General features: G+C 56.3%; 1 protein-coding gene across 2 annotated transcripts; it reads right to left on the reverse strand.

The window, feature by feature from the left end:
* Positions 1-2,958: 2,958 nt before the first annotated feature.
* On the reverse strand, positions 2,959-25,395 carry KRT80 (keratin 80). Of its 2 annotated transcripts, none has more exons than XM_036866521.1 (9): positions 25,007-25,395; positions 19,208-19,416; positions 14,597-14,657; positions 14,223-14,318; positions 7,072-7,236; positions 6,516-6,641; positions 5,666-5,886; positions 5,113-5,168; positions 2,959-4,981 (listed from the first exon to the last, which is right to left on the reverse strand). In XM_036866521.1, exons 1-9 carry the CDS (start codon positions 25,304-25,306, stop codon positions 4,857-4,859), a joined length of 1,359 nt encoding a protein of 452 aa, XP_036722416.1. In that variant the 5' UTR covers positions 25,307-25,395; the 3' UTR covers positions 2,959-4,856. The 2 variants fall into 2 exon arrangements, with proteins under 2 accessions (XP_036722416.1, XP_036722417.1); XM_036866522.1 differs by having other exon boundaries at positions 2,959-5,016.
* Between the last annotated feature and the right edge of the window lie 296 nt (positions 25,396-25,691).

Genomic DNA, 25,691 nt, shown 5'->3' on the forward strand with positions numbered 1-25,691 from the left:
CCTTGGGCCCTGGCCCTGGGAGCCCCTTAGAGGAAGATTTCTCTGGAACTACCAGGGCACTGACTTAGTCTTGGTCCAAGACCCCTGAGCCCTGATCTTCCACACTGTGCCTGGGGGCTCAGGCTGGGCACCAGCTGTTGGGTACCCACTCAGCCCCAGCACCCTTTGTGTTTGAAGGTGGGGACCTTCAGTCTGCACTTCACCACCTCCCGGGCTTGGCCATTTTACTGTCCCTGTGGCAGGTAGTCTACAGATGAAAAATGGTTCCAGGGAACCAACATGCTGCCTCTTATCTGCTGGGTGACCAAAGTTACAGTGCTAGGCCTCTCTGGGCCTCTGCTAATGACACCTGTCCAGCCCATCTCACAGGTGGTTGGGAGGACCAGAGACCAAGGAGAAGAAAGAGCCAAGCCCAGGTAGGGGCTTATTTTTGTTGTTGTACTCAGAGCAGGGGTTGTGCCCTTGGCTAGGTGTTCACTGAATCACTCTGGAGGCCAGGAGTGGGAAGGAGGAGGAAGGAGGGAGCTTGCACGAGGAGGGGGAATCAGACTCCAGCCTTCCTGGCAGCTAGTCAGGATCCTCCACTGGCAGGAGAGGGGCAGGAGAGCATCCTTGTTTGGGTAGGGAAGTCATTGTTTCCCTTCCCTCCGTCCCTCCCTCCCTCTCTGCACTCCTCCTCTTCTTTCTCTCTCTTTATCCCTCTCCCTTCTCTCTCTGTCTTTGTTCACTAACTGTGCTCCCTCAACTTGCCAGGCATTACATTAGCACCAGGGACACAAAGGCTGAGGAGATATGCCCTCCCCTTCATGGGACTTTTAGGCTAGGAGACCTCGGTTGGGGAGGTACATCATTCATTCATTCTTTCATTAATTTTACTTTTATTGAAAACCTGCCATGGGTCAGGCACTGTGCAAGGCCCTGGGGACGTAATGGGGTGCAATCCCTGCCCACAAGGAGTTTAGAGGATAAAAGGCACAAAAGTAGGCAATGGAAGCATGGCTAAAGTAGAGGATTAGGGAGGCCAGGATACAGAGATAAATGCTGGCTGGATTTAATGTCTCCCTAAGCATCCAGAGCAGGGCCAGGCACAGACCAAGTATGTGCTCAGTAAATGTGAAATACGTGACCCTTGTGTGGGGAGCTTTCTAAACAGCTTATGAGTCAAAGAATAAAATCATTTTAACTAAATGCTAATAAAAAATGCTAATATGAAGCAGTCAAAATAGTACATAAAAGGAAATTTATGGTCTTTAGACAATCTTATATTGAAAAAGAAGAAAGATGGAAAATTAAAGATGCAACTCAAGAAGTCAAAAACTGATAAAAATAATAAATTCAAAGAAAGTAGAAGAAAGGAAATAATGAATAGGTTATTTTTTATGTTATAGATATTATGAATTCAGTTTCAGAAATTCAAATTAGTATTCAGAAATTCATAATTCAGAAATTAACAGAATAGAAAACAAAGATAAGTAGTAATTCAGAAACTAATACAATAGAAAACAAAGCTGATATAAGTAAGGGAGCTGGTCTCAGTTCCCAGGCCCTTCCTGAATAGGAGTGGGGTTTATCCACCGTCTCTTCTGAGGTTTGAGAGCGGAGCCCATCCCTCAGGGGCCTCAGGAGAATGGATATACTCTGAATGGAAGTCTCTAGTCTTCCAGCCCAGGGGCATGGCTGTGCTGTGCCCTGAGAGAGCCAGCCTCAGGCCTATTTGCCTGATTTTAGTCTCTCGACTAGTGGGTTGTCTTTAATCCATAACATCTGCTGTAATAACAATAACGATAATAATCTTTTACCTTTGTTGAGCTCTTACAGTTCGGAGTGCTCAAGCACGACATGTGCTATTCCTGGTAGGAGTGAACCCAGCCATCTCGTCAGATCCCCAAACACCCTTTTAGGTAAGTAGGGAAGCTGTATGCTCATTTTTTTTTTTTTTTTTTTTAAATTTTTTTTTTTAACTTTGGGTTTATTTATTTATTTATTTTTATGGCTGTGTTGGGTCTTCGTTTCTGTGCGAGGGCTTTCTCTAGTTGTGGCAAGTGGGGGCCATTCTTCATCGCGGTGCGCGGGCCTCTCACTATCGCGGCCTCTCTTGTTGCGGAGCACAGGCTCCAGACGCGCAGGCTCAGTAATTGTGGCTCACGGGCCCAGTTGCTCCGCGGCATGTGGGATCTTCCCAGACCAGGGCTCGAACCCGTATTCTCTGCATTGGCAGGCAGATTCTCAACCACTGCGCCACCAGGGAAGCCCTGTATGCTCATTTTACAGATGAGAAAAGTGAGGCTCTGTTTGAGGTCTCATTCCAGTGAGTGGGTGAGCCAGGACATGGAGGCTTCAAAGGCCCTTCTTCACCCCCAAGATTCCTGTCCTTGAGACATCTCTTCTTCCTGTTCTGATCCCCGGGTTCCCTGAACAAGCCCCTCTCCCCTGCCTTCCTCATGTGGAGAGGAAGTTCAGATGGCTACCCTGAGCAGATACCTCCTCTCTTGACCTGATAGTGAGCTTCTCGAGGTGGCGGGGTGGGGAATGCTCGTAGGTGTCTTACCACAGGGCTGGGCCTGGAGAAGGCCCTCAATCCTTGTTTGTTGATCTAGAATTTGATTGGGCAGGATTAGGCCTGTACCTATCAGAAATATTCTGGGCTGTGCCAACCAGCACAGTCGGACAGAAGAGCTTGAGGGGGAACCGCCACCACATAGGGAATCCCCCGTGTCTGGGCTTGCTGAGGCGGCCACGTGGTGCCTGGGCATATCGGGAGGCGCTGGGAACATAGGTCGCACCGGTACAGCCTCCTTGTAGGATGGTGGGGCAGGAGAACTTTTTGTGTCCAAGTTGCATTGGTTTGAAGGTATAACTAGGTCCCTGGACTCCTTTCCCCATAACTGGAGAATTTCCAAAGTCCTGTGGTCAACCTGATTGACCAGTGACTGACCAATCCTGAGAGGGGAGATAAAAACAGACACACAGCTTTATCCATGGACAAATCTCAGCACTTTATTCATCCCTTGGCGGGGAGAAGGGGGCATTGCCCCAAGATAGTCAGCCAGTCGGGTGGGGTGGCTGGAGTATGTGTTGTCTCTCCAGATAGTATAATACATAGCACTGATTATGCAGAAACAGGAAGGGAAGCAATAAGTTAAAAGACACATAAGTTATGAGAAAATAATACATATACTTTTTATATCTTGTATCCCCACTGAGGATTTGCTCCCTTGGAAACCAATAAATAGGCGGAGAAAAAGCAGCAATCGGCACCCTTTTGGGACTTGAAGGATGAGCATATGTCTGAGTTCCCCCAAGCCTGAGAGTCAGCAGTGCTTCAGTGCCTCCCACAGGCCCGGAGGACCCTGAGGCCTAGGAGGGGGCCAGAGCCTTGGGCCACCCTCTCCTGGAAAACAAGATGAATGAATCAAAACTGGGGCTAGAAGAGGAGGTGAGGCAAGGGGCAGGTAGGGAAGGAGAGAAGGTGGCTTATGGGGTGGCAGGCTGGAGCTGCCAGGATCCCCCTGCAAGGCCCCGAAGGTGAGAGCCAAGAGGAGGAAAGAGGAGCATTCCTCCCAGCCCCAAATCTTCTTGTTGCATCGCTGCAGAATTTCTCTTTGGTTGTTATTGGGGCCCTCCCGCCTGACCTCAAGGGCTCAGCAGCTCCCAGACCCGAGTGGACAGTGCCTTCTTCATGACCCACCTACCCTCCCACCCCGGCGGCAGGGGGGAGGGCATGGAGGGTGGAGGGGCGGAGGGGGAAGAAGGGAAGGAGCTCTAACCCACAGGTGTGGGTGCAGAGGAGGGGAGGGCCAGGCTGCTTGGCCCCATGGAGAGAACAGAGACGCCCAGGAGTGGGATTCATGGGAAGTGGGCCTGGGGTTTCATGGCAGGGGTGGGGCTAGGGTTCTTAAGGGCCTGGTGCACCCAAGCCAGGTTTCAGGCTGGGAAACACCTGGGTGGGAGGCAGAGAGCTCAGATCCCAGGCAAGGTAGTGAACCCCAGGATGGCAGGGAGGAGAAAGGAGGGTCCAGTTCTCCTGCCTGATCTCCGCTTGCCATCCGGCCTCCCCGCTTCCCACTTCCCTGCCAGGGAGTTCGTCATGGCAAGAATAGCTTCTAGAAAAGGTGCTTGGGAGCTGGCTGGGAAGCCTGTCCACGTCTGACTGTGACCTGCTGGGAGGGACCCACAGGAGGAGGGAAGGGGCACAGGTGTCTGTGCTGATCTCAGAGTTCCGGGCTCAGGTCCCAAACACCCAGGGAGCCTCCTCCCCTCACTTCCTAATACTGTCAGGTCTCCGGGGAGCCCAGGTGATGCAGGAAAGCCAGGGGTCCTCAGCACCCAGCCTCCCCAGGAACTCCAGATACAGAGGGTGCCCAGGCAGTCCCATCAGCCCCTGGTCCGTGGCTGGCCAGGGCTGGGGGAGCAAGGGCACCGCCTCGGTTCAGAGGCAGAGGCAAGGCAAGACTTGAGATGTGAGCTTAGGGCAAGGGTTGGGCAAAGGGTCAAAGGGACCTTGGTCAGAGCCCTCTGTCGGGGGAGGAGACTCAGAGGAGCGAAGAGGTGCAGGCAAAACTGACCCCCGATTCCAGTTTACCCAGTCAGGAAAACCTCTGGCCAGAGGTTGGAAGGGTAGGACTGTGAGATATTGTTATGGAGCCCAGTGACTTTGAATAGCTGGTGACAGTCCTGTCGGATCCCTGGCAACCCACAGAAAAGCAGTCACTGTTTCCAACCCTCCTCTTCTTAGTTCAGGGTCAGGTTTGTCTTCCTTCCCAGCCTAGAGGCTCCAAGCTGCTTTCTTGAGTGTAGCTTATGTTCCTCCTGCTACAGGGGAATGACGTGGGGCTCCTGGGGTCTGGACAGCGGCCTTACTGTGAGACCTCTGACTCCTGCGAGAGGAACTCTTCTGAGGTTTCGGTGATTTTGATCACGGGGTGTTCCCTGTTTTTCTTTTTCCGGGAGGGGGATCTCGAGAGGCCATACTTGGAGGCAGCTACAGAGAACAAAAGGGGTGGGGCAGGGTACGGGCTGGAGGTTTGGGAGCCGTTTAATATGATGACTTTAGGGCCATGATCCCCCCACTGTCCACCTCCCACCATGGGTTCTTGGGGCAAGCGAGCTCACCAGTTCTAGATCTGGACTGCATACAGCTGATCACAGTGGCTGAGGGCAAGTCCATCCTGGGGGAGGAGGAAATGGTGGGATGTGAAGGGAGCCTGTGGCTTAAGCTCCCCTGGGATTGGGGGCCTGGGGACTGGCATGTGGAGGGCAATTTTTGGCTGTCACTCCCAGCTCTGGGCTGCCCTTTTGTGTGACCCTGGCTAGCCAGCTTGTCCTCTCTGGGCTCTGTCCCCTTTCCCCTGCATGAATGGCTGTCATTTACTGAGCACTAATTTGTGACAGGCATTTGCATGCAGGATCGTATTAATCCTCCGCACCACAGGCGAGCCACGCTTATGATCGGTCCATTTTCCAGATGGGAAAGCTGAGAATTTAATGAACTGGACCGAGGTACCAGTTTGTTTAAGTGGCTGAGCCAGGACATGAATCCAGGCCTTCCAGGCTTATAGAATCATGCCGGGGGCGGGCAGGGGGGTGGAGAGGGCTGGCTTCCTGTGGGGCTGGTCCTCCAGTCCTCCCCGCCTTCCAGCCCCACCCCGCTGGCCCAGCTCCTCACCGGCTCTCCTCGCCCTCCACCAGCTTGCCGTAGGTGGCAATCTCGATGTCTAGGCCCAGCTTGGTATTCATCAGCTCCTGGTAATCGCGCAGCTGCCGCGCCATGTCCTTCTTGGCCTGCTGCAGGGCGGCCTCCAGCTGGGCCAGCTTAGCCTTGGCATCCTGGAAGGCCAGCTCACCCTGGTTCTCGGCTGCCTTGATGTTCTCCTCCAGTTTCAGGCACTGCAGCCAGGAGGACAGAGGGAAGGGGTCAGTGAGCAAGGTGGGAGAGAGAGACCAGGCCAGGGCCAGGAGCTCACCTCTGTCCTTGGTGGGGGTGTGCATGGGGAGGGAGGACTCAGCACGGCATTCCTGAGCGTGGTAGTGGGTCGCCTTGCAGCAGGAGGGCATTCAGTTAGACCTAAGGAGACACTTCCCCAAGGCCACCAAAGGGGGAAGTACAACAGGCCCCCAGAGGAGCCTGTCTCAACTGTCCTTAAAGGATGGCACTTCTCTGGCTGGAAGCTGGGGCTTAGGCCTCCCCTCCCTTCTCTCCGTGTAGTTGGTGGGAGGCCTGGAGGGAGGCGGTGGGCTCTGGGTGTATGTGGCGGGGCCCTCTAGCGTTCCAACAGCCCCGGCCAGTTTACAGAGCACTTCTACCTGCAAGGCTCATGTGATCTGCAGAGCCATCTTAGGAGGACAGATGAGGAAACCGCGGCCCAGGGATGCTAAGTGACTTGCCCAGGGTCACTCAGCCAGGGCTTGCTTCGACTCAGCATGTGTGAGTGTGTGTGCGTGTGTGAGAGTGGGCGAGAGTGTGTGTCCCACGCTCCTCCCTGCTCCACCCCCAGGTGGGTACTTCAGACGCTCACGTGGCTCTTGATGGAGAGGATCTGGGATCGCAGCTTCTGGATGCGCACGTTGAGGTCAGTGATCTTGCTGCGGCTTCTCTGGAGGCTGTTCCCAGACTCGGCTGAGCAGGCAGCTCGCTCTTCCAGCTGGAGGCCGTGGAGGAGGCGGCAGTGAGGGGCCACTCACTGTGTCCCCCCAGCACCCTGGCCCCTTGCCCCTTCTTCCTCACCCCGGCGCCACCTCCTCCTCTGTGGCCCACCCCTCCTGGCCAGCCTCCCCCTCCTCCCCCCACCACGTCCGTCCGTCTCTGGATAGCCTCTCCTGGCTGCCCTAGACTGAGCCCCACGGGCCGTGCCCACACCTGGCCTGGCGTTGCCAGGGGCCAAGGCACAGCGCTGGGCTCTCACATTCTCCTTCCTGCCTGTGCACTCACTGCTGTGGGCTCCGTCCCCCCTGTGTTTCCCCATTCCCCTCTCCCAGGGTCTCAGCACGCAGAGCTGCAGGCGGCCTCAGCCATCGCTGCTGCAGCCCGTTCTGCCCGGCTGCATTTCCCCAGCCTGCTCGTGAGCTCCGAACCTGGCTCCGGGAGTACGCCTTGGCCTCTTCCAGGCTGCGAGCCACGATGGCGCCATACTGGGCCATCACCTTCTCCACGATGCCGCTCAGGTCAGCGTGGCAGCGGCTGTCCATACCCACGGTCACCGACACGTCCTTCACTTGGGCTGCCAGGTCCTTCAGCTCCTGGCCGGGCACAGACTTGGGGGCTCAGGGCTGGTAGGGGGGCGCCAGACCCTCAGCCAGACATAGTCCCCACTGTGCCTTCATCCCCCGGGCCGAGGTAAGGTGGGCTCCTCCCTGTCTCCCCGGAGAGATGAGCAGAGGATAGATGCCTCCCTGCCCCGCCTCCCCAGCTTGGACTCTTGGGAAGCAGCTCTTGGCCCCCGCTCACCCACCTGTTGGTCTTCCTCTCTGAGAGGGCAGGGAGGGACTCTTGGCTCCAGGGGCCCACCCTACGAGCCTTATTCCTCTTCAGTTTCCCCCTGTCTACACTGTTGTCCACTCCCAGGGCGGACCACCTTTCTCCTCTCCTGGCAGGGGAGGAAAGGGCCCAGGACCTCTGGGCCTGAGGGAATTCTACCATTGGGCAGCTTGGCCTCCCCTATCCCTGCCCTCCCGGGACGGGAGCTCCCCGAGGGCCTGGATGAGCCATTTTCACCTCCAGGCCTCCATACCTGGCAGGGGAATGTCTCTGTTGAATGCATGTTGGGATGGAAGCCCATGAATGATGAGGGCAGGAGTGGACCAGAGGCTGACAATCGTGCATCCCCACTCCCCTGCCAGCGGCCAAGGCAGAGGTGACTTCAGGGTCAACCTGGGGACTCAGTGCCCCTCCCCGTCTAGCTGAGGGGCTTGCCTGGCCACAGCAGGATTTAGCCTCAATATCTTCTCTTCTCTCTGTCCTTTGGGATCCTTCTTTTCCCCTCTTCTCTGTCCTCTTCTCTGCCCAGAAAATGCTAGCCTATGTCCTCAGAGACCCCAGAAGCGGTAAAACCTCCCATTTCCCTGGGGGCTCATGATAGACCAGGCTGTGTGTGTGCTAAGGGCTTTCCAGGCATCCTCACATTTCCTCCTCATCAGGTTGGCACGATTGTTAGCCCCAGATTACAGAGAGGAAGGAAACTACAGCACACAGAGTTGATGGAAACAGCTGTGAGTGCAGGGCTGGACTCCAGAGCCTTTGCTGCTCCTGCTAAGCTCACATAGCGGGGTGGACACAGGAGCTGAAGCCCCAGATCTGCTTTCTGTCATGCCCCGCAGCCTGACAGCTTTCTGGCCTGAAGGTTCAGGGGTATTTAGAAAGGCAGGTGGGGACAGGTGTCTTTGTAGGGGCTGCAAGGTGTCACCTCCAGGGCCCTGGGCTGCTTTCCCTGGAGGTGCTGATCAACAACCTGGGCCTGGGTGGGGCCCGTGTGGGAAGGAGTGAGTGGGTATAAGCAGAGTGTCCGTGGCCAGCATCTTACAGACAGAGTGAGGCAGGTGGCCGGAGAGCCTCGGAGAGGCAGGGAGGGGGGCCGGGCACCCTGGGAGCGGGGGCGGGGCTCAGCCGGGGGAGGGAGGGGGTGGGACAGGGTCGGCATAGTTACTTCTGCTGGTGTTCACAATCCATCCTTGACACTTACTTCAATCATCAAAATTTGGTCAGTGTTCTCATTTTTATGGCATATATATATATATATATATATATATATATATATATATAATTAAAAAAAAAAGTTTGTGTTTGATTCAGGATCCAAACAAAGTCCATACACTGTCATTGGTCCATATGTCTCTAAGTCTCTCTTATTTTGTAGATACCATCTCCATCTCTCTCTGTCTCTGTTTATTGATTTTCTTTTTTGTATTGAAAACACCGAGTTGCTTGCCCATAGTCTGAATTTTACCGATTGCCCTGCGTGTTGGTGTTTAACGTGCTCCTGTGGCCCCTGCATTTCCTGAAAAGTGGCAGTTGGATCAGGAGGCCTGCTCAGATCCAGGTTTTGTTTTTGGCTCATGACCGCATTCTGATCTAGGTTCCTGACTTTGGGCCCCCTCCTGACCCTCATCTGTCTTTATGCTCAGCGAGGCTGTGGCTGAAGCTCTGGCGTCTGGACCTGCGGATGCCGCTACTCCTGACCTGCAGCTTGTGTCCCTGTGGCTGTGGACCGTGGGGTCGGGCGGCTGCGAGGCCTGCAGAGGAAGGCCGCCCCTCCCCTGTCTGCTCACTGCCCGACCCTGCCCACTAGCACCTCTGGTGGTCAGGATCGCCTCCTGGAAAAGGCAGCTTGGGCAGTGGCAGCACCCTGTCTCCACCCTGGAGCCAGCGGGACTCTGAGCTCAGTGGCCAGCCGCCCTTTAGGGGGGTTTCCTGATGGAGGGTTTTGGCTGATCTTCAGATGAACTTAACAGAGATCTCGGAGCAGGGCAGCAGGAGGCCCCAACCCATGCCAGAATAAGGTTGACGATGCCTACGGATTCATGCCCCACCTCTGCTGCCTCGGGTCATTTTTGGAGACTGACATCTCCCAAATGGAATGGACATCCCGGCCGGAGCGTGGCTGTGAACAGTTTCAGAGATGTAGCTTGGGGCTTCCTCAGTCACCATGTTGTGTAAGTTGGCGGACTTGGGGTGTTTCAGACAAAGCTCTCCAGGGACACTTCCAGCCCAGGCCTAGCGTAGCATTTGTTGTGGACCAGGAAAAGGCTAGGGCGCTGTCAGAACACAGGGCACCACTGGGGCAAAAGGATGGGAGAAACATAGCTGATGGGGCAGCCTCAGATCCTTTCTGGAAAGAGGCAGCGTAAGCATGAGCATGGTAAACAGCAGCAGGAAGTGGAGGGTTTAGAACATCTGCAGACATGCCGGCCCCTGCCGGGCTGCAGAGGGCATAACAATACTGACTTGTGTGGTGCGGAAGTGCCACCATGGGATGTGCACCTCCAAGTTGGCAAGAGTTAAGCTGAGGTACAGTTTAGAGCTTCTCTTAGGAGCCAGAGTCTGAGGAGGCTGCCATGTGTATGACCACTCTTGTTGTGGTCCCCCAGGTCAGGGAAGATGGTGACTCTGAGGCGGTACCAGTACTGCTTGGTAAAATGCAGTGTTTAATGGCACTGGGGGACTTCCTTGGCGGTCCAGTGGTTAAGACTCCGCGCTTCCACTGCAGGGGGCACGGTTTCGATCCCTGGTTGGGGAACTAAGATCCTGCATGCCGCATGACGCGGCCAAAAGAAAAGGGAACTGAGCTCTGAGTACCACCACATCTTATTACCTGGGCAACCCTGACGAAGTCTGTAAACTTAGCCGAGCCTCAGTTTTCTCATTTGAAAAATGTGTATAATTATGGAACTGAACACAGCTAACATTTAACAAATACCATGTGCCAGACACTGTTCTAAGTGTTTTAGGATATATTAGCAAAATAAATCCTCACAACAGGCCGGTGAGCTAGGTGCTATTGTTCTCCCCATTTTACAAATGGGGAAATTGAGGCATAGAGAAATAAAGGAACCTGCTCAAGTTCACATAATCACGGAGCCAGGATTCAAATCGAAGCTGCTCTAAAGTCCATGCTTTCTTAATCATTATCCCTACTTTATAGGGTTATTGGGAAGATTAAATGAGATTACATCTGGAAAGCACTCAGCCTGGTGCCTGGAATGTAGTAGGTGCTCAATAAGCAACAGCTAAGGAAACTATTGTTGTGATTGGTAACGGTGATGGAGCCGGGAGGAAGTGTCCAGGGCCTGGAGCAGCCTCCCAGGCACCACGAAGGCAGGTGCCAAAGCAGCTTAGTCATGCCAGGTCCTTTTTGCAGGCATCAGAATCCTAGGTGTGCCTGGCTGCAGGGGGTTGTCAGTGGATTCTGTAGCTAATCTCCCTGGAACCAGAGCGCATGGGTGGGGCACGTGGCTTTCTGGCTGGATGCAACCAGGCCCCAGTGCACTTGGGAGCTGGGCTGTACCCTGGAAGCTGAGGGGGAATGGGGGCCCCAGGGTCCTCTCACAGCCTGTATTCCTGCAGGTGAGGGGTAAGGGGGTTGCCTGGGAGGCTGCAGTGTGTAGATGAGGCCCTGAGCAGCCTATGGCCATTGGCTTCTGGGAAAGGCCTTCCACAACTTACCCTGGGTGCGTGTGTGTGTGGTGTGTGTGTGTTTTGGGGAGAGGGGAGGGCTCTTTCCTGGGACCCTGGGGTGGGCCTATATAGCCGTGCTTTTCTGGTGTCTGCTCCAAAGTTGAAACCAGAGAGTCTGGCCTCACCTGGAGCTACTCACATCCCGCCCTGTTTTCCTTCTACCTGAGGTGGCCACGGCTGGCACCTTCCTGTGCTTGGACCTGCTCTGTCTGATGTGGTAGCCACTAGTTCTATGTGGTCACGAAACGTGGCCAGTCAAAACTGAGATGAGCTGGAGGTGTAAAATACCAGATTTAGAAGATTTAGAATGGGAAAAAGAATGTGAAATAGCCCATTCATTTTTTATATGGATTACATGTTGAATAATCATATTTTGGATATATTGGGCTAAATAGAATACATTAAAAATATTTTTTTCTGTTTCTTTGCTTTTTAAAACAATGTGGCTACTAGAAAACTTACAACTACCTATGTGGCTTGCATAATATTTCTACTAGGCAGTGCCAGCTTAGAGACCCACTGGTGTGGGGAATCTTTTTAGCAGTGGGTCAGCGTTCCCTTCTCAGCCTACAGAGGTGTGTGGAGAGAAACTCAAACCTCACGGCCCGATATCAACTTGCCACCTCGCTGCCTCCCAAAGCAATAATAACTGCTGTTATTATATAATATATAATATATAATAATAAAAAATATATTATTTCATATATATTATAAATATATTAAATATATTATGTTATAATATAATATATAATATGATGGTATTTATAATATAATATAAATAATACTAAATGCACTCCTGCGTTCACTGTGGCCCTTTCTCCACTGCAGTCCTCCAGCAGCACAAGCCATACCTTTACCCCGCCTGTAGCACCCACGCTGGTCCCTACCAAGGGCTGCCCATCATGCTTAGAATAAAGCCCACAGCCCATCCTGGGCCCCAGACCCTGCATGAGCTGGCCCTTGCCCGCTCTGCCTTCGCCACAGCTGCTGCTTTCTCTCCCTCCCAGGATCAAATCATTCCTGCCTCAGGCGCTTCACACAGCTCTTCCTTTGGCGGAAGCCTCCTCAAATCTCTGCTGAGCTGGATCTTCCTCGTTTGGGCCTTCACACGCTTGGGCCTCCTCTGAGACGCACCCCCGTCAACACTCGGGTTCAGGGGCGGAAGCTTCCCTGCCCTCTTGCAGTAAGGCATCACCCTGTTTCTTTGCATACCAGCAACTTTTCACCCTCCAAAATGATCTTGTCCAGATAGGTGCTTATTAGCCTGTCGCCTCTTAGCTAAGTTGTGCCCTCCTGAGAGCAGGGAACTTGCCCGCCTGGCTCACTGCTGTGATGTCAGTGCCTGGCATCTAGCAGGCATGCCATAAACATTTGTTTAGTGAATGAACGGATTTATCCCGTCACAGCCCGACGAGCCTGCTACTATCACTCTCCCCATTTTAGAGATGAGGAAAGTGAGGCACAGAGGGGAGAAATAACTTGCTCTGAGTCACAGAAATGGTAAAAAAAAAAAAAAAAAAAGTTGAGTCAGGATTGGGGCCCAAGGGCTGCCGAGTCCGAATGGAGTTCACAGTCTGGCCATTGGGGCGGGGGCCCAGAAGTTTGGCGGGTGTGCCTCCAGCAATGCTCAGATAGATGGCTGGCTCTGCCTGACCTTCCTCAGCTACGTCTCTACCCCTGTAGGGCCTCCACCTGGCCCTGGGCTCGCGGAGGTGTGGGCGAGCAGGACGGACCAGAGGCTGAAACGTTGGTCCTGCTGATGTCTGCCGGGGCGGCAGCAGGCCTGGTGAGTGTGGGCAGCGGAAACCCTCACCCGCTCCCCACGCCACTCGGTGGGCATTGGAGCGGTCTGCCTGCGAGGGCTGCCTCCCTGCTGTTGGCAAGGATTGGGGTGTTCTCTCAGTTCTGCCACCTCCCATGGCTGCAGGCAGGTCTCAGGCCCACGGAAGCCCCTCTGGGTGCTGAGCCGCCGGAGAGTACTGAGGCCCACGTGCAGCCACGAGGCCCAGTCTCCGTCTCCACAGGGCGAGGCCCTGAAGCCATGGTCAGCAGCCCTAGGGCCATTTGAGCAGACCTTTCTGATTGCGTTGGTGACTTTGACCCCTGCTCTGCCCTGGGCTGCATTGCCATAGCTTGGCACCAGCGGTTTGCAGCACACAGGCCGCTGCGCCCGGTCATCCCCAACTAGGGTCCTGCCTGCTTGTAGATGAACTGAAGCATCGCCCCATCAGCCTCCTCACCCCTGAGACGGGGGATGTAGAGAGGAGCACACACGTCCCAAAGAATGCCCGAGAGGCAGAGTGGCGCTGAGGGGCGGAGTCCAGTGGCAGGGCTCATCTGCTGGCGGCACTGGCAGTGGGACAGGCCTTGCTGGGCCGCTGTCCCCCCAGGCTCAGCTGAGGACAAATGAGAACGTGTCTGGAGGCTCCTCTGTCTACATTTACTGGGTCTTTTTTTTTGGCTGCACCACGCAGCATGTGGGATCTTAGTTCCCCAGGGATCGAACCCATGCCCCTTGCAGTGGAAGTGCAGAGTCTTAACCATGGGACTGCCAGGGAAGTCCCTACTGCGTCATTTTTGTCTGGGAACCAGAGAATCTGACTATAGGTCTTTCCTGCCTGACCCCAAAGTGGAGGAGGGTGCAGTGAAGGCCTATCAGAGCTAGAACTGTGGGTGTCTGCAATTTAGGCTACGGGGATGAGAGAGAGGTTAGTTCAATTAGAAAGGTTGTTCAAGGCCTCCTGGTTCCCTGCTCTGAGGCCACCTCCTGACCCTTGATGTACCTGGTCCCCTGCATGCCCTCAGCACTCCAGCGCACATGAAGGCAGGGCTCTCCCTGAGAGAGGCTTTGTGGGAACCTGCCACACTCCATGAAATGAGTGACGAGGGGACATGTTGGATTATTGACGGCGGCATGCAAGGGGTTTAGGAAATTGTTACATCTGTGGCTGGCAACAGTGAGTGCCTGCTGAAGTTTCCACGACCCACTGGACACCTTTGCATCCCCTGCATCCCTTACCCACGACTCAGCGGGACCCTGGCCCCATCTTCTCACCTGCTCGTAGATGCTTTTCATCATTACCGCCAAGCTCTTCAGGCCTTTTAACTTGGTCTCTAGTTGTGTCTGTCGAAGACGCTCTGCATTCAGGTCCTGGGGGTGGGAGCAGCAGTGAATGATGGGAGAGGGAATGGAGGGGTCCCAGGGCAGGGGTGGGGTAGGGGGGACTTTGCTTCCTGGGTGAGATGGGGGTGATTCCCAGAGGGGACGTGGCTCAGAGCCTGGCAGAAGGAGCAGGATGGGGACAGGTTCCTGTCTCTCTGCCTGTGGTCCTGGGACTCAGCCTCTGGAGGCTTTGCTTGGGGATCCTGAGCAAAAGAGGGCAGAGTGTCCATGAGGAAGGAGCCCCTGGGGCAGGCTGGGGAGGCTACCTTCTTCAGCTGCACAGCGGTGAACTCCATGTCCGTGCGCTTGGAGACCTCGTCCTCATACCTGGGAGGTGGGGAGGGAGGGAAGGGGGAGGCAGGGAGAGACGGAGAGAGAGAGGGGCTGCTCAGCTGGATGTGGTGGGACTTGGTGAGGGTTTGTTTAACCCTCCTTGGGTGGGGCTCAGGGCCTCTGTAGTTCCATTTGGTGCCTTGTGCCAGTTAGGAAAACGTGGTCCCTTTCTTCAGGTGGATGCAGCCCCTCTCCTCCACGAAACCCTAGTGTTGGCTCTGGGGAAGCAGGCATCCCGCTCTCCAGGCTCTCTCCTTCCTGATGATCAGCCATGCCTCTCCCAGTGGCATCTGCCCCTTTCCTGGCTCTGCTTCACATTCACCTCCTCCAGGAAGCCTCTCCTGATTGTGCAGCCCTTTCACCCTGACGTTTTGTTCCCTCATCTTTTTCCCATCTCCTCCCCGGAGAGTCTCAGTTTCAAACAAGCTGTGCCTTTGGTTGAGTCTGCTCTGAGCATCTTGCTCACACGTTATCCTCTCCTAACTCTACCTGCCCCTGCAGCCCCACCCTTATCCCCACTGCTTTGCTAGACAGTAGGACACCATGCCATCTTCCCCGCAGCGGGAGGACGGGAAGGGCATGGACTTTGCAGTCAGATGGGTCCCTGGTGTGTTTGGGGGCAGGTAACTCCACCCCCTCGCTTGTCTATCGGGGTGTGGACGTGTGCCTGTGCATGGGTGCATGCGTGTGTGCATGGGGGCTGAAGTCCACCAGCGTTCCACAATGGTGGGTTCCCTCTCTCCTCAGATGTGCCTCTTCCTTGCTCGAGTCCACCTCGTATTCAGAACAAGGACACTGTTGGATGGGGAGACAGGCTCCCTGGATCCTTGACCTTACTTTCTTGGCCCCCGGGGTTGGTGTCGGCCAGCTGCATGCTTTCCACCTGCAGCCCTGCCTGCCCCAGCAGATGCGGGGATTCTGTGGCTTCCTGTTTTCTCCCCTCCTCTCCAGGGAATGCCTGAATCACTGGCAGCTCTAATTACAGCCACCCGCCTGCCCCAGTCCCTGACCTCACAGATGGCGCAGTGTCACCCATCGCCCATGTCAACTAGCTGGACCTGCCATCCCCTAGGCCTTCTTTTCCCCCAGACTCCCTGAGGGACTCAGAGGAGTAGGCCCCAGGGGGTGAGAGCCCATGGGGCACTTGGGTCTCTGGAACTCAGTGTGCTGAGGGCCTGTGCTCTCCCCGGTCACTGCCTCGGCTTCCAAGAGTTTGGAGGGACTCTGAGAGTACGGGTCATGGGGGCAGGGTGGTGGGGAGGGCCAGGGAGACTGGTCTGCAATCTGGGGCCTGCCAGGGCAAACAAAATGCCCAAGAAGCTTTACTTGCACCCCCTCCCGTGACCCTCAGAGCTCCCAGCCAGGGATGTCCTGTTGGTCCCATTTCACAGATGAGGAAATGGAGGCACAGAGGGGGGCTTGGAGGCTCGTGTAGTGTGCTGGTTAAGCGTGGGGCTCCAGAGCCAGACTATTTGGGTTCAATTCCTGGCTGTCTTGTTAACTAGCTGTGTGACCTTGGATAGGCTACTTCTGTGTGCCTTTGTCATGATAATGTTGATGTCGTGAGTATTAAATAAGTTAATACATAAAGTGTTTACAACGCTGCGTGGCATCCACTAAAGCTACTGCTATTATTATTACCCAAGCTCCCTCCTCTCCAACACCAGGCCCCGGCCCTCAGCCCCTCTGTCTCAGCATTTCCAGAAAGAAACCACGGGAATCCTCATTGCAGGCGAGGGAGGGGGCAGTTCTCTGCACATCGTTCACAAATCTGACTTGAAGAGGCTTCCCTCTGGAATCTGGGGGCCTCCTGAGTTGGGGACAGGGGTCTGGGGAGCCCCAAGCCGAGCAGCTCCCATTGACTGGCCCTCCCCACGTGCACCCTGTGTCCAGCCTCTCCCCTTCCCCCCCTTCTCTGGATAGCAGAGCTTTGCCCGCCTGGGTGCAGGACCTTGGGGAGAACTGTCCAGTGGGGAGCCCTCCTAGGTGCCAAACCTCCTTGTTACCCCTCACTGCCCTTCCCAGCCTTCTGTGCAGCCTTCCAGCCCCCTTCTCATTGACTCCACTGCATTTCAATTCCAGGTCACCCCCTCAAACAGATGCTCTTGTGCAGCAGACAGCTTACACAATCGTACGCGACATTCCTGAGTCACTTGCTGTGTGGCCTTGGGCAAGTTGCTTTCCCTTGCTGGGCCTCTGCTTCATCCTTAGTAAATAGAGGGGTTAGCTAGCTGATCCTTGGGGTCCCTGCTACGTCAAAGCTTTTGGAAGTCTCCATTCCTCTAGAGGCTTACGTGATGCCATGTCCCCCCATTCACCACCAATCCCCTGCCAGTCTGTCAGCCACCGGCTCCCAAAACCATTCTTAGCCCTTTTCAGCTCGTCACACCCATACCTCCCCCCCCCAGACTTGTTTATTTCTAGGAGTGAAGCTGATCTCATCGGCCTTGTAGAGTCAAGGCACACCCCTCCCTGTCAGGGCTTGGCCTGGCGTCTCCTGGCTCCTGGGGGCCCCAGGCTTTGCACAGCCAGGCTTCAGCTTCTATGGCTCTGGCCCGCAGACCCAGAAACCCTCCAGCCTTACCTCCCCCAACTCAGGAGTGTTCCCTACCCAGAGAGGTGAAGAGAGGCCCTGAGCCTAAATAGTAAAATCAGGCAGCAGATGCAAACCAGGCAGCAGGCCAAATGAGGGGGGCTGAGCCAGATTAAGACAACAAGTAGTGTTTGTACAGAACTTCCAGTTACAAAGTGCCTCTGTGGATGTGATCTGGACGCTCTCACGGGAGCAGCTTCACCCGGGAGCTTGTGAGGTCAGGGATGGGACTTAGTATGCGTGGCTATGTGACTGAGGACAAGCCCCCGCCCTCTCTGGGCCTCTGTTTCCTTCCCCATAAAAGGAGGATCCAAGTTGCCATCCAGCTCTGACATTCTCTGCTCCTTTGAGGGCCAAAGACCTGCTAGGTATCAGTGAAATGAGTCGTGGGCTCTGGTGCACCAATATGATTTGCCTCGTCCCCGTCAGAATGGGCAATCAGATTCCCTGTGTGTTTCCCTAGGACCTGGGAGGGCAGGGCTCGGGGGAGAGGTGGCCCCCAGGTCAGAAAGGGGCCCAGCCTCGAGGACCAGCCCAGGCCAGGGCTGCAGATCATGCCAGTTGGCTGGGAAGTTCCAGCCAGATCCACAGATAAGGAAACTGAGGTCCCCAGAGAGGGGAGAGCTCCCTGTGTGACCCTCCCCTCTGAATGTGGTCTGAGCAGGGGAGGCCATGCGGAGAGGCGGTGGGCAAAAGCTGAGCCAGGTCCCTGGACTCCTGACAGGCTGCCTCCACCCTCTGACTCTGGAGGCTTTGGGCCTCGCCTCAGATCATTGGCCTGGGGTCTGGCCCAAGCCCTGCCGGAGGAGGGTGTGGGTTCAACCGCACCCTGTCCTCTCCTCACCCTGCAAGGGTGTCCTCCTCTCACTCCTTGCAAGGAGACCGGCCTCTCTGCTCTGCCCAGCCTCCTTGTCCTTGAAGCCGTGGCCATTGTCTGGTCAGAAAGGGTCACCTCTCCTCTGAGCTACCAGAGTAACTGGTCTGCCTTTCTAGACTGGCTGATTCAGCTCAGCAAGCCCGAGTCAAGCACCACTGTGTGCTGGGCACTCAGCCTTTCAGGGGTCAGAAGAGTGGCCGTTTATCAGCCCCAGGCACCACGCTGAACTCTCGGCTTCCTCCTCACACCAGCCCTGGCTTGGCATCAGCCACCACCGTTCCCACTCCACACGGGAGGAGACGGGGGTTCACGTGTGAGGCAACTTGCCTGAGGTCACAGAGCTAATGAGGGGTGTGGGCAGGGAGTAACCCCCTTCCACAGGACATAGTCATGCTCAAGCCTGGGCCCTTAACCACTGGGCCGTACTGTTGCCAGCTGCTTGTCCCCCTGTCTGTGTGTCCCATTAAGTTATAAAAACATCCTGCAGGCTGGGGCTGTTTTCCTCATCTCTCGCTAGACCCCAAGTCCACCACTGAGGTCAGGCACGCATTACCTCTAGGGGATTGTTTCCCTGTGCAAGCAAACCCCATCATTTCTGCTCCCTGCCTGCACCCGCCCCCTTCTCTTGCCAGTCCAAGAGAGATCAAAATCCCAAGCTACATTCAAAGCAGGAGCCCATCTGTTGCTCTAGCTGGTGACACAACTTCCCGTTGCCAGAGGGTCATGTGGCCGAGAGCCAGTGTGTTTATGGGCACAAGAGGAGGGTATGGGGATGCCAGCTGTGACAGTGCCCAGGGGCCAGCAAGCACAGGGCCTGGCTGTCAGCCAGCATGAGACTGGCTTCGTCGTAAGGGTCACTATCTGGGGGGTAACTGTAGCTTCACTGTCATATCCTCCCAATATTTAGAGTACCGCTAGCACATTGCAGGTCTTCAATAAGTAAGTGTGGACTAAAGAATTGTTTTTTAAAGAAGTTTCCTCTTTTTCTGGCCTGGGCTCCCAGACCTTGCCCCTGAGTGCAGCTTGATCCCCAGCCTCAGTCCCGGCCCACATCCCCCATAGGGCGCCCCCTACCTGATCTGAAACTTCTGCACCATCGCAAGCTCCTGCAGCAGTTTGGCCTCGAGCTGGTCCCCCTCCTGGTTCACTTTGCGCAGTTCCTCCTGCAGTCGGCCCTGGTACTCCTCGTAGAGGTGTCCAAGGTCACAGGCTGCCGAGTCCCGGCTCCGCAGGAAGCGCCAGTGGGTCTCCAGCAGCTGGTTGCGCTGCTCCAGGGCTTGCACCTGGGAGAGAGGAAGGGCTGTCGTGAGAGGGCCAGGTGCGGCCCAGCCAGCTCACCCCCCTTCCGGGGGCCTCCATGGGAAGGGGCAGCGCACCTGCTTGGAGCACACCCACCCGGGGCCCTCACTCAGAGCCTTCAGGTGGCATCTCCAATTACTGATTTTTCAAACGGCAGATGGTGAGATAAGGATGGAATCCGAGAATGCCAGGGAGGTGGAGACAATTAGCCAAGGTTTCCTACGGGAGGGGCAGGGCCAAGGAGATGAGGGAAGGGGGACTAAGCTGTGAACGTGCCCACATGTGACAGGCTCTCCAGGCCTGCCTGGGACTTGGGTGGGAGACCCCAGGGAACGTGGGGTGTCAGAGGCTGGACATCTTTAACGCATTAAATCCCCAAACAACCCGACGGGGTAGGTATTATTTTCAGCTGCGCTTTACAGACAATGAAACAGGGTACAGGGAGGTGAAATAACTTGCCCAAGGTCACACAGTTAGCAAGCGGCAGGGCCAGGTGTGGAATCCAGGCAGTTTGGGCTTAGAATGTTTGAACCGCTGCAGCATAGGCCTCCGGTCGGCCGCAAGGTCTCTGCAGGCCCTGGGACCCAGCTGCCCTTGCCGGGCGGGCTTCTTGCCTCTAGTTAGGGCTGGTCTTGCCTTGAGGACAAAGACTGGGAGGGCTCTGGGCCCAGGGCTCCTTTCAAACTCTGCGTCCTTCACACTCTCCTGCTCAGACTTCTGCAGGGGCTCGTACAGCTCCCACCCCAGCCACTGGCAGATCGGCAGGGTCCCTCCTGAGTCCTCTGCTTCCCTCCACCCAGTTCAGCCCAGTGCAGCCTGGGGGCTCCCCCCTGCCTCTTCCCCACCCCGCCTGTCCTCTCCAGGCCCAGCCTTTCTCGGGCACTCACTCTCCTTCCCACCATCCCAGCCCCTCCCCCACGTGCTCCCAGCCACCTCCCCTCTTCCCTCCAGTATTCGGCCCTCCTCGGTTTATCTGCTCCTCGTTTGTCCTGATCTACCACGTTCCCTATCAGACTGGGAGCCATCTGCTCGCCTCTTGGGGTCCCTAGCCCGTCAGAGCCCGGGACGCGGGTAAGCCACGGAGGCAAGACGGGTGGCTGAGGCTAGGCCCCTGGACAGTGCAGGCTGTTGTTGTCGTGAGGATGTTGTGACAACGAGCCTGGTGAGGTTCCCTGTGACCACAGGCAAGTAGCTGGACCTCCTCCCGTCCACGGCTGGCATCAGCTCCCAGAATCACATCCTGAAAGGGCCAGAACCACAGCCAGGAGCCTTTTGGATCAGCTGGTCTATACCCCTCACATACAGAGGAGGAGATAGGGACCCGGGCAGTCAGGTCATTTGTCCAGGGTGACCCAGCAACTCGGTGGCCAAGCTTCACAGACAGGCCCGTCTGATGGCAGCTGCCTGCTCCGGACATTCGTGCTCCTGTTCCTCCTGAATTTGGGTGCCACGTGGGCTCGCCTCTCTCTCTGTCCTACCCACATTCCCGGGTTTCCCTGAGGTACTCTGATGCTCTGGGGAAGGCCCCTTTGACCCTTGCAGCAGACAACACCAGCGGGAACACTGGACAATGGCATTTGTGGGCTGTCATTCCCCTCCTCAACTCCCACTGGTACCGGCAAATTCTGCTTGAAGCTGACTTTAAGCCTACAGTTTGCCGTCATCGCAATCAAACAGGTTCAGTAGGGATGCGGTCAAGAGAGTTTCTGTCCTACTCGTGTGTGTGAGGGATTGCTGGGTGGGGGTGAGGGCAGGTTTCTGCTCACTCCACCTTCCCTGTGTTTTGACAAGTAAGAGCCCCATGTTTCTACTGGGGGTGGGGTGAGTGGAGAGATGTGAGACTCCTTCCTCCACCCATAAGCAACCAACAAACCCTTTAGACCAGGAAGTCCTTCCCTTAGTCTAACCTCGATCCCCTATGCTTTAGTACCTGCCTGCTGGGAGATGGTGTGCATTTGGCCAGCCAGTTCAAGGGCACTTTTGCCTCTGGGGGATCCAAGGAAGCCCCCTCCTCCTGCTGCCCTTGGGGGAGTTGCTTGTTGTCTCAGTGGGTGGTGATGGAAACTCATCCCCCACCCAGAACCTTCCCTGCAGAAGGGCTCCTCCCTCTCAGAACAAAGGCCTAGGGAGGGCAGGAAATCCTGGCACACTGTGAGGTGCCGGATTAACTGCTTCCAACTTGTCAAGGCTGCCGAGCACTCCCCTCTCATTCCCCTTCCTCCCTGTCCTGGCTGACCCCTGCCCTTAGATCGTAGGTGGCAGCTTTAGGAGGAGCCTCAGAGAGCAAGCCTCTGGTCTACCTGCTTCCCATTTTACAGATGAAGAAACTGAGGCTCAGAAGCACAGAACTCACTGTGACCCAACTCCAGGGTCCTGGGCCGCCCCACTGAAAAGCAGGCCCAGACGAGGGTGGGGAGAGATGTGCTTCTTGTGGAGGGAGCTGAGCAGCCTGGGATGGGCTGGGGCCCCCTCTGAGGAGGGGGGCTGACCGCCTGGGAGGCTTCACGTCCCCAGCCCATGGCCCACAGTCCAGGCAGGTGAGCGTCCGGAGCGATGCCTCTGGCACTTGCAGGTCCTATTCCTCAGGTGGAGGTGGTGTCACATCCTCTGCCTTCAGCTAGAACTTGGCTTTGCCTAAGGAGCCTCAGGGTCTCTTCGTCAGGAAGGGCTGGTTTGTGCCTTCCCGCGTGCAGGTGCCGGGTGGCTCTGGTGATTTCCAGAGGCCACACAGACCAAGGGAAGACACTGTGCCCAACTCTCTGTCCCCAGGCATTTTACCACCCCTCTGGGATTCCCTCTCTATAGCCTCCTTGGGCGCCGCTGGTAGTCCTTCCTCTTGTCCCACCTCCATCCCCTCTGGTGTCTGCATGTGAAGGCGAGAGGGCCCAGCCTGCGGCCTCTGCTGGCTGTTGGCATTGCCCCCTCCCTTCCTCCCTCGGCCTCCTCTCCTGCTGCTGCTTCTCCTCATCCCCCTCCTTCACGGCTGCAGCTGTACCAGTCCCTCCACTGGCATGAGCTCAGGGCTACCCTCAGAGCAGGAGCAGAGCAGGCAGGTGGCGTCTGAAGCACAGAGAGGGTAAGTGCCTTGCCCAAGGAAACACAGCCTGCAAGTGGAAGAATTAGCTTTGCTCCAGGGCCCCTCGGAGGACTCCTGGGGGGTCTCCCCGCCAACCCTCTCCCTCTTCCTCCTCCTCCTCAGTGCTCTCTGATTTCTCTCGGTGCCTCAGAGGGCCCAGAAGGGGATGCGGAGCTGGAGGGTGGCCCTGCCTGTCTCTTCACTTTGCCTAGAGCCCACCCCTCCACTGGTGATGGCATCTCACCGCCCGGCTCATGCATCTCTTTCCAGCCCCATGCTGCACCCCTACCAACGAAGCTCCTCCACCCCTCCCTCCATCAGGGCCCTTCCCTCCCTCTTCCCAGGCTCCCTCCTGCCTGGAAGGGACTAAATGGGTTCAAGAGTTCCCTGCGCTGGGCCCATTTATGGTATTTTTAATATAACAAACAGAATGCACCTGGTACCTGGTAAGGACTTTATAAATGCTTTTCAAAAATGATCCCGTTTGACAAGCCCATTACACCGACGTGTACTGAGGCACAGAGAGGTTAAATAATTTGCCTGAGATTACACAGCCGGTCAGAGGTGAAGCCAGGATTCAAACCCAGCAACGCGACTCCAGGTTTCACATTCTTAACCTCTGCTAGCTTCCACTTGGGCCCTCACGGTCTTTACAAGGAGGGATTTGAGCTAATAACAGACCTTCTCCATAGAGTTGGTGGATCAGCTGAGACTCCTTGGGCAGAGCCCCAGCGATCAGCTTCCCCAAGGGGCTGGCACCCCGGCTGCCTGCGTCCCACCCTGAAGAGCACCATCCTCAAGGCCAAGGCTTGAATTGCGGGTTGGGAAGCTCCAGTTCTTCTGAAGATCTCAGAGGGCATCGCCCTGGCCCTGGGAACAGAACCCAGACCCCTCGGGCCCCTCCCTGTGCCTACACACCCCTTCTGTCCCCATGGCAGAGAGGCACAGGGTGATATCAGCCCTGGCGTTCAGGGAGAAAGCCACCCATCCGCGCTGAATTACATAGCTCATGAAACATTCCTTTTAAGGGATTAAGCTGTATTTGGAGAGGAGGTGGCTCTGCAGGGACCTGCCTTCCCAGGGCAGCGGGCTCTTCTCCTAGGATGGTTGTCCTCCAGTTGTCACTTCCCCTCCACACCCCTACCCCAGGCACCCCAGGTGTGGGCGCAGGAATGCTGGTCTGGACACATGAATGCGGGAGAGGGGGCCGGGGAGAAATGACTCCCACCTCAGAGGCTACTGGCTTCCTGTCTCACAGACCTGAGTTCAAGTCCAGACCGTACCCTTGCTGGTTGTGTGACCTTGGGCAAGGCACTTCACCCCTGGGCTGCTCCGTCTCCTCATCTACACAGTCGGGGAACTAGCCACTGTGGAGTGCTGGGTGGTGTGGGCAGAGCACAAGCCGGTGCTCCAGATGTTACTTTCTTGCCTCTTCCCCTCTCTGTGAGTGCCCACCTAGTGGAAGTACAGAGGGACACAGAGGCTGGGAGAGCAAGGGGAAGAGAAGGACCCAGCCAGGGGCAGAAGGATGCGGGGGTGGGGGCAAGAAAGTTGAGTTTTCCTTATCTGTAAAATGGGCATGAAAATGACTTCTTTCCTAAGGTTGAGGGAAACCGAGATAAATATGTAAAGTACCCAGCACAGTTCCTGGCACATGGTAAGCTGTTAACGATCAGTAGCTGTTACTATCTGACTATTATTCTCGGGCAGGGCGGGAGGGAGCAGAGCTGCGAGGGCTGGTTAGGGGCGGTTCTTGGAGGAGGTGAGTGAGGAGAGGGTTTGGGAGGTGGACAGGACTTCCTTGGAGCCCTTGAAGCCCTTGCCCTGGGCCGGAGATGGACACCAGTGCCCAGACCAGCGTGCTGGCCGTGGCAGTGGGGTCCAGGAAGTGGGGTGCCAGGGACTCAATCCCTCTACTCAGGTGGGTGCAGGGAGGACTGGCTCGCCACCTGTTTCTGACTCGCAGCATCCATCCCTCGCATTCCTATCTCCTGACGAGCCAGGGCTGCATCCCCATTCTGCAACCTCCTTCTGGCCGCCCCACACGCCCCACCCCCCCAGCCCTTGCCGGTGTTTCTGACCCTGGAAAGCTGAACAGAGCCAGCAGCGTGGACAGGAAGGTGGGCCCTGTCCATCTACCTTGGAGTCAGACTGCAGCCCGTGGCCCCATCAGCCATTCCTACGAGGGGGCATCCTCTTGGTCATACTCAGAGCCCCTCCCTAGTCCACGCCTGGGAGGGAGGGTGACCCCAGGCCATGCAGCACATTATTATCCTGACACCCCTCAGAGGCCATTCTGGGGGCCCTTTCTCCCCCATGTCAGGATGGCGCAGGGACTTCCCTCCCCATCTCTCCGCTCAGAGCTAGCCTGCGGAGTTAGCAGTGCCGGCTTCCCATTGGCTGGGGGCGGGCGTGAGACGTGATGCTTGGGAAATACAGAGCTCAGCCACCTGCCCAGGGCTTAGTTTTGAGAGAGCCCCTCTACACCTTTTGCTCACCTTGCCAATCAGGGAGGCAAATTTATCATTGAGGACCTTCATTTCCTCCTTCTTCTGGCTCTTCTGCTGCTGGATAGCTGGGTCCACCTTGAGGTCCAGAGGTACCAGCAGGCTGGGGTTCACGGTCACCTTGGGGATGGTGCTAGCTGTCAGGCAGCCTGTGAGGCTGCCGGAGCTGAAGCCCGGCTCGGGGGCCCTGTAATTGCTCCATCCGGAGGTCCCAGGCCAGGGACTGCTCGCCTGGGTCACCTCACAGCTGTTGAGGTTGCCGAAGCCGACGATGCAGCAGCGGCAGGCCATTGCAGCCCCCGGGACCCAGAGCGGGCAGGGCGCAGGGATGGGCGAGCGAGCCTTTGAGGGGTGGTGGCAGCTGGCTCCGGTCGCAGGCAGGGCAGGCTGGGGACTGAGGGGCAGACACCTGTCGCACAGGGCTCATTAGCTCCACGAAGGCGTGACGCCTCCCAGCCCGACCAACCTGTTAGATGATGTGGTTCCCGCCCCTCCCCCGGCACCATGTACCCATCTCCTCCCGGGGCAGGGATCTGCCTTGCTGAGGGGGGCTGTTCTTAGGCCTCCCAACCAAGCCAGGCCTGGCTCCAGGGGAGAGGGACATGGCTGGGCTGGCTGGCTGGGTGGGGGTAGGGTGGTAGTCAGAGGAAAGGCAGATTCAACAAAGAAGGCGAGA

The sequence above is a fragment of the Balaenoptera musculus genome, chromosome 10 (assembly GCF_009873245.2).
Source record: "Balaenoptera musculus isolate JJ_BM4_2016_0621 chromosome 10, mBalMus1.pri.v3, whole genome shotgun sequence".
NCBI classification, from domain to species: domain Eukaryota; kingdom Metazoa; phylum Chordata; class Mammalia; order Artiodactyla; family Balaenopteridae; genus Balaenoptera; species Balaenoptera musculus.

Coding starts and splice junctions, on each gene's coding strand:
- KRT80 (XM_036866521.1), bottom strand. CDS start 25,306: ATGGCCTGCCGCTGCTGCATCGTCGGCTTCGGCAACCTCAACAGCTGT. Junction 14,658..19,207: donor GTGCAGAAGTTTCAGATCAG/GTAGGGGGCGCC, acceptor CCCACCTCCCAG/GTATGAGGACGAGGTCTCCA. Junction 6,642..7,071: donor AGGCGTACTCCCGGAGCCAG/GTTCGGAGCTCA, acceptor CACGGCCTCCAG/CTGGAAGAGCGAGCTGCCTG.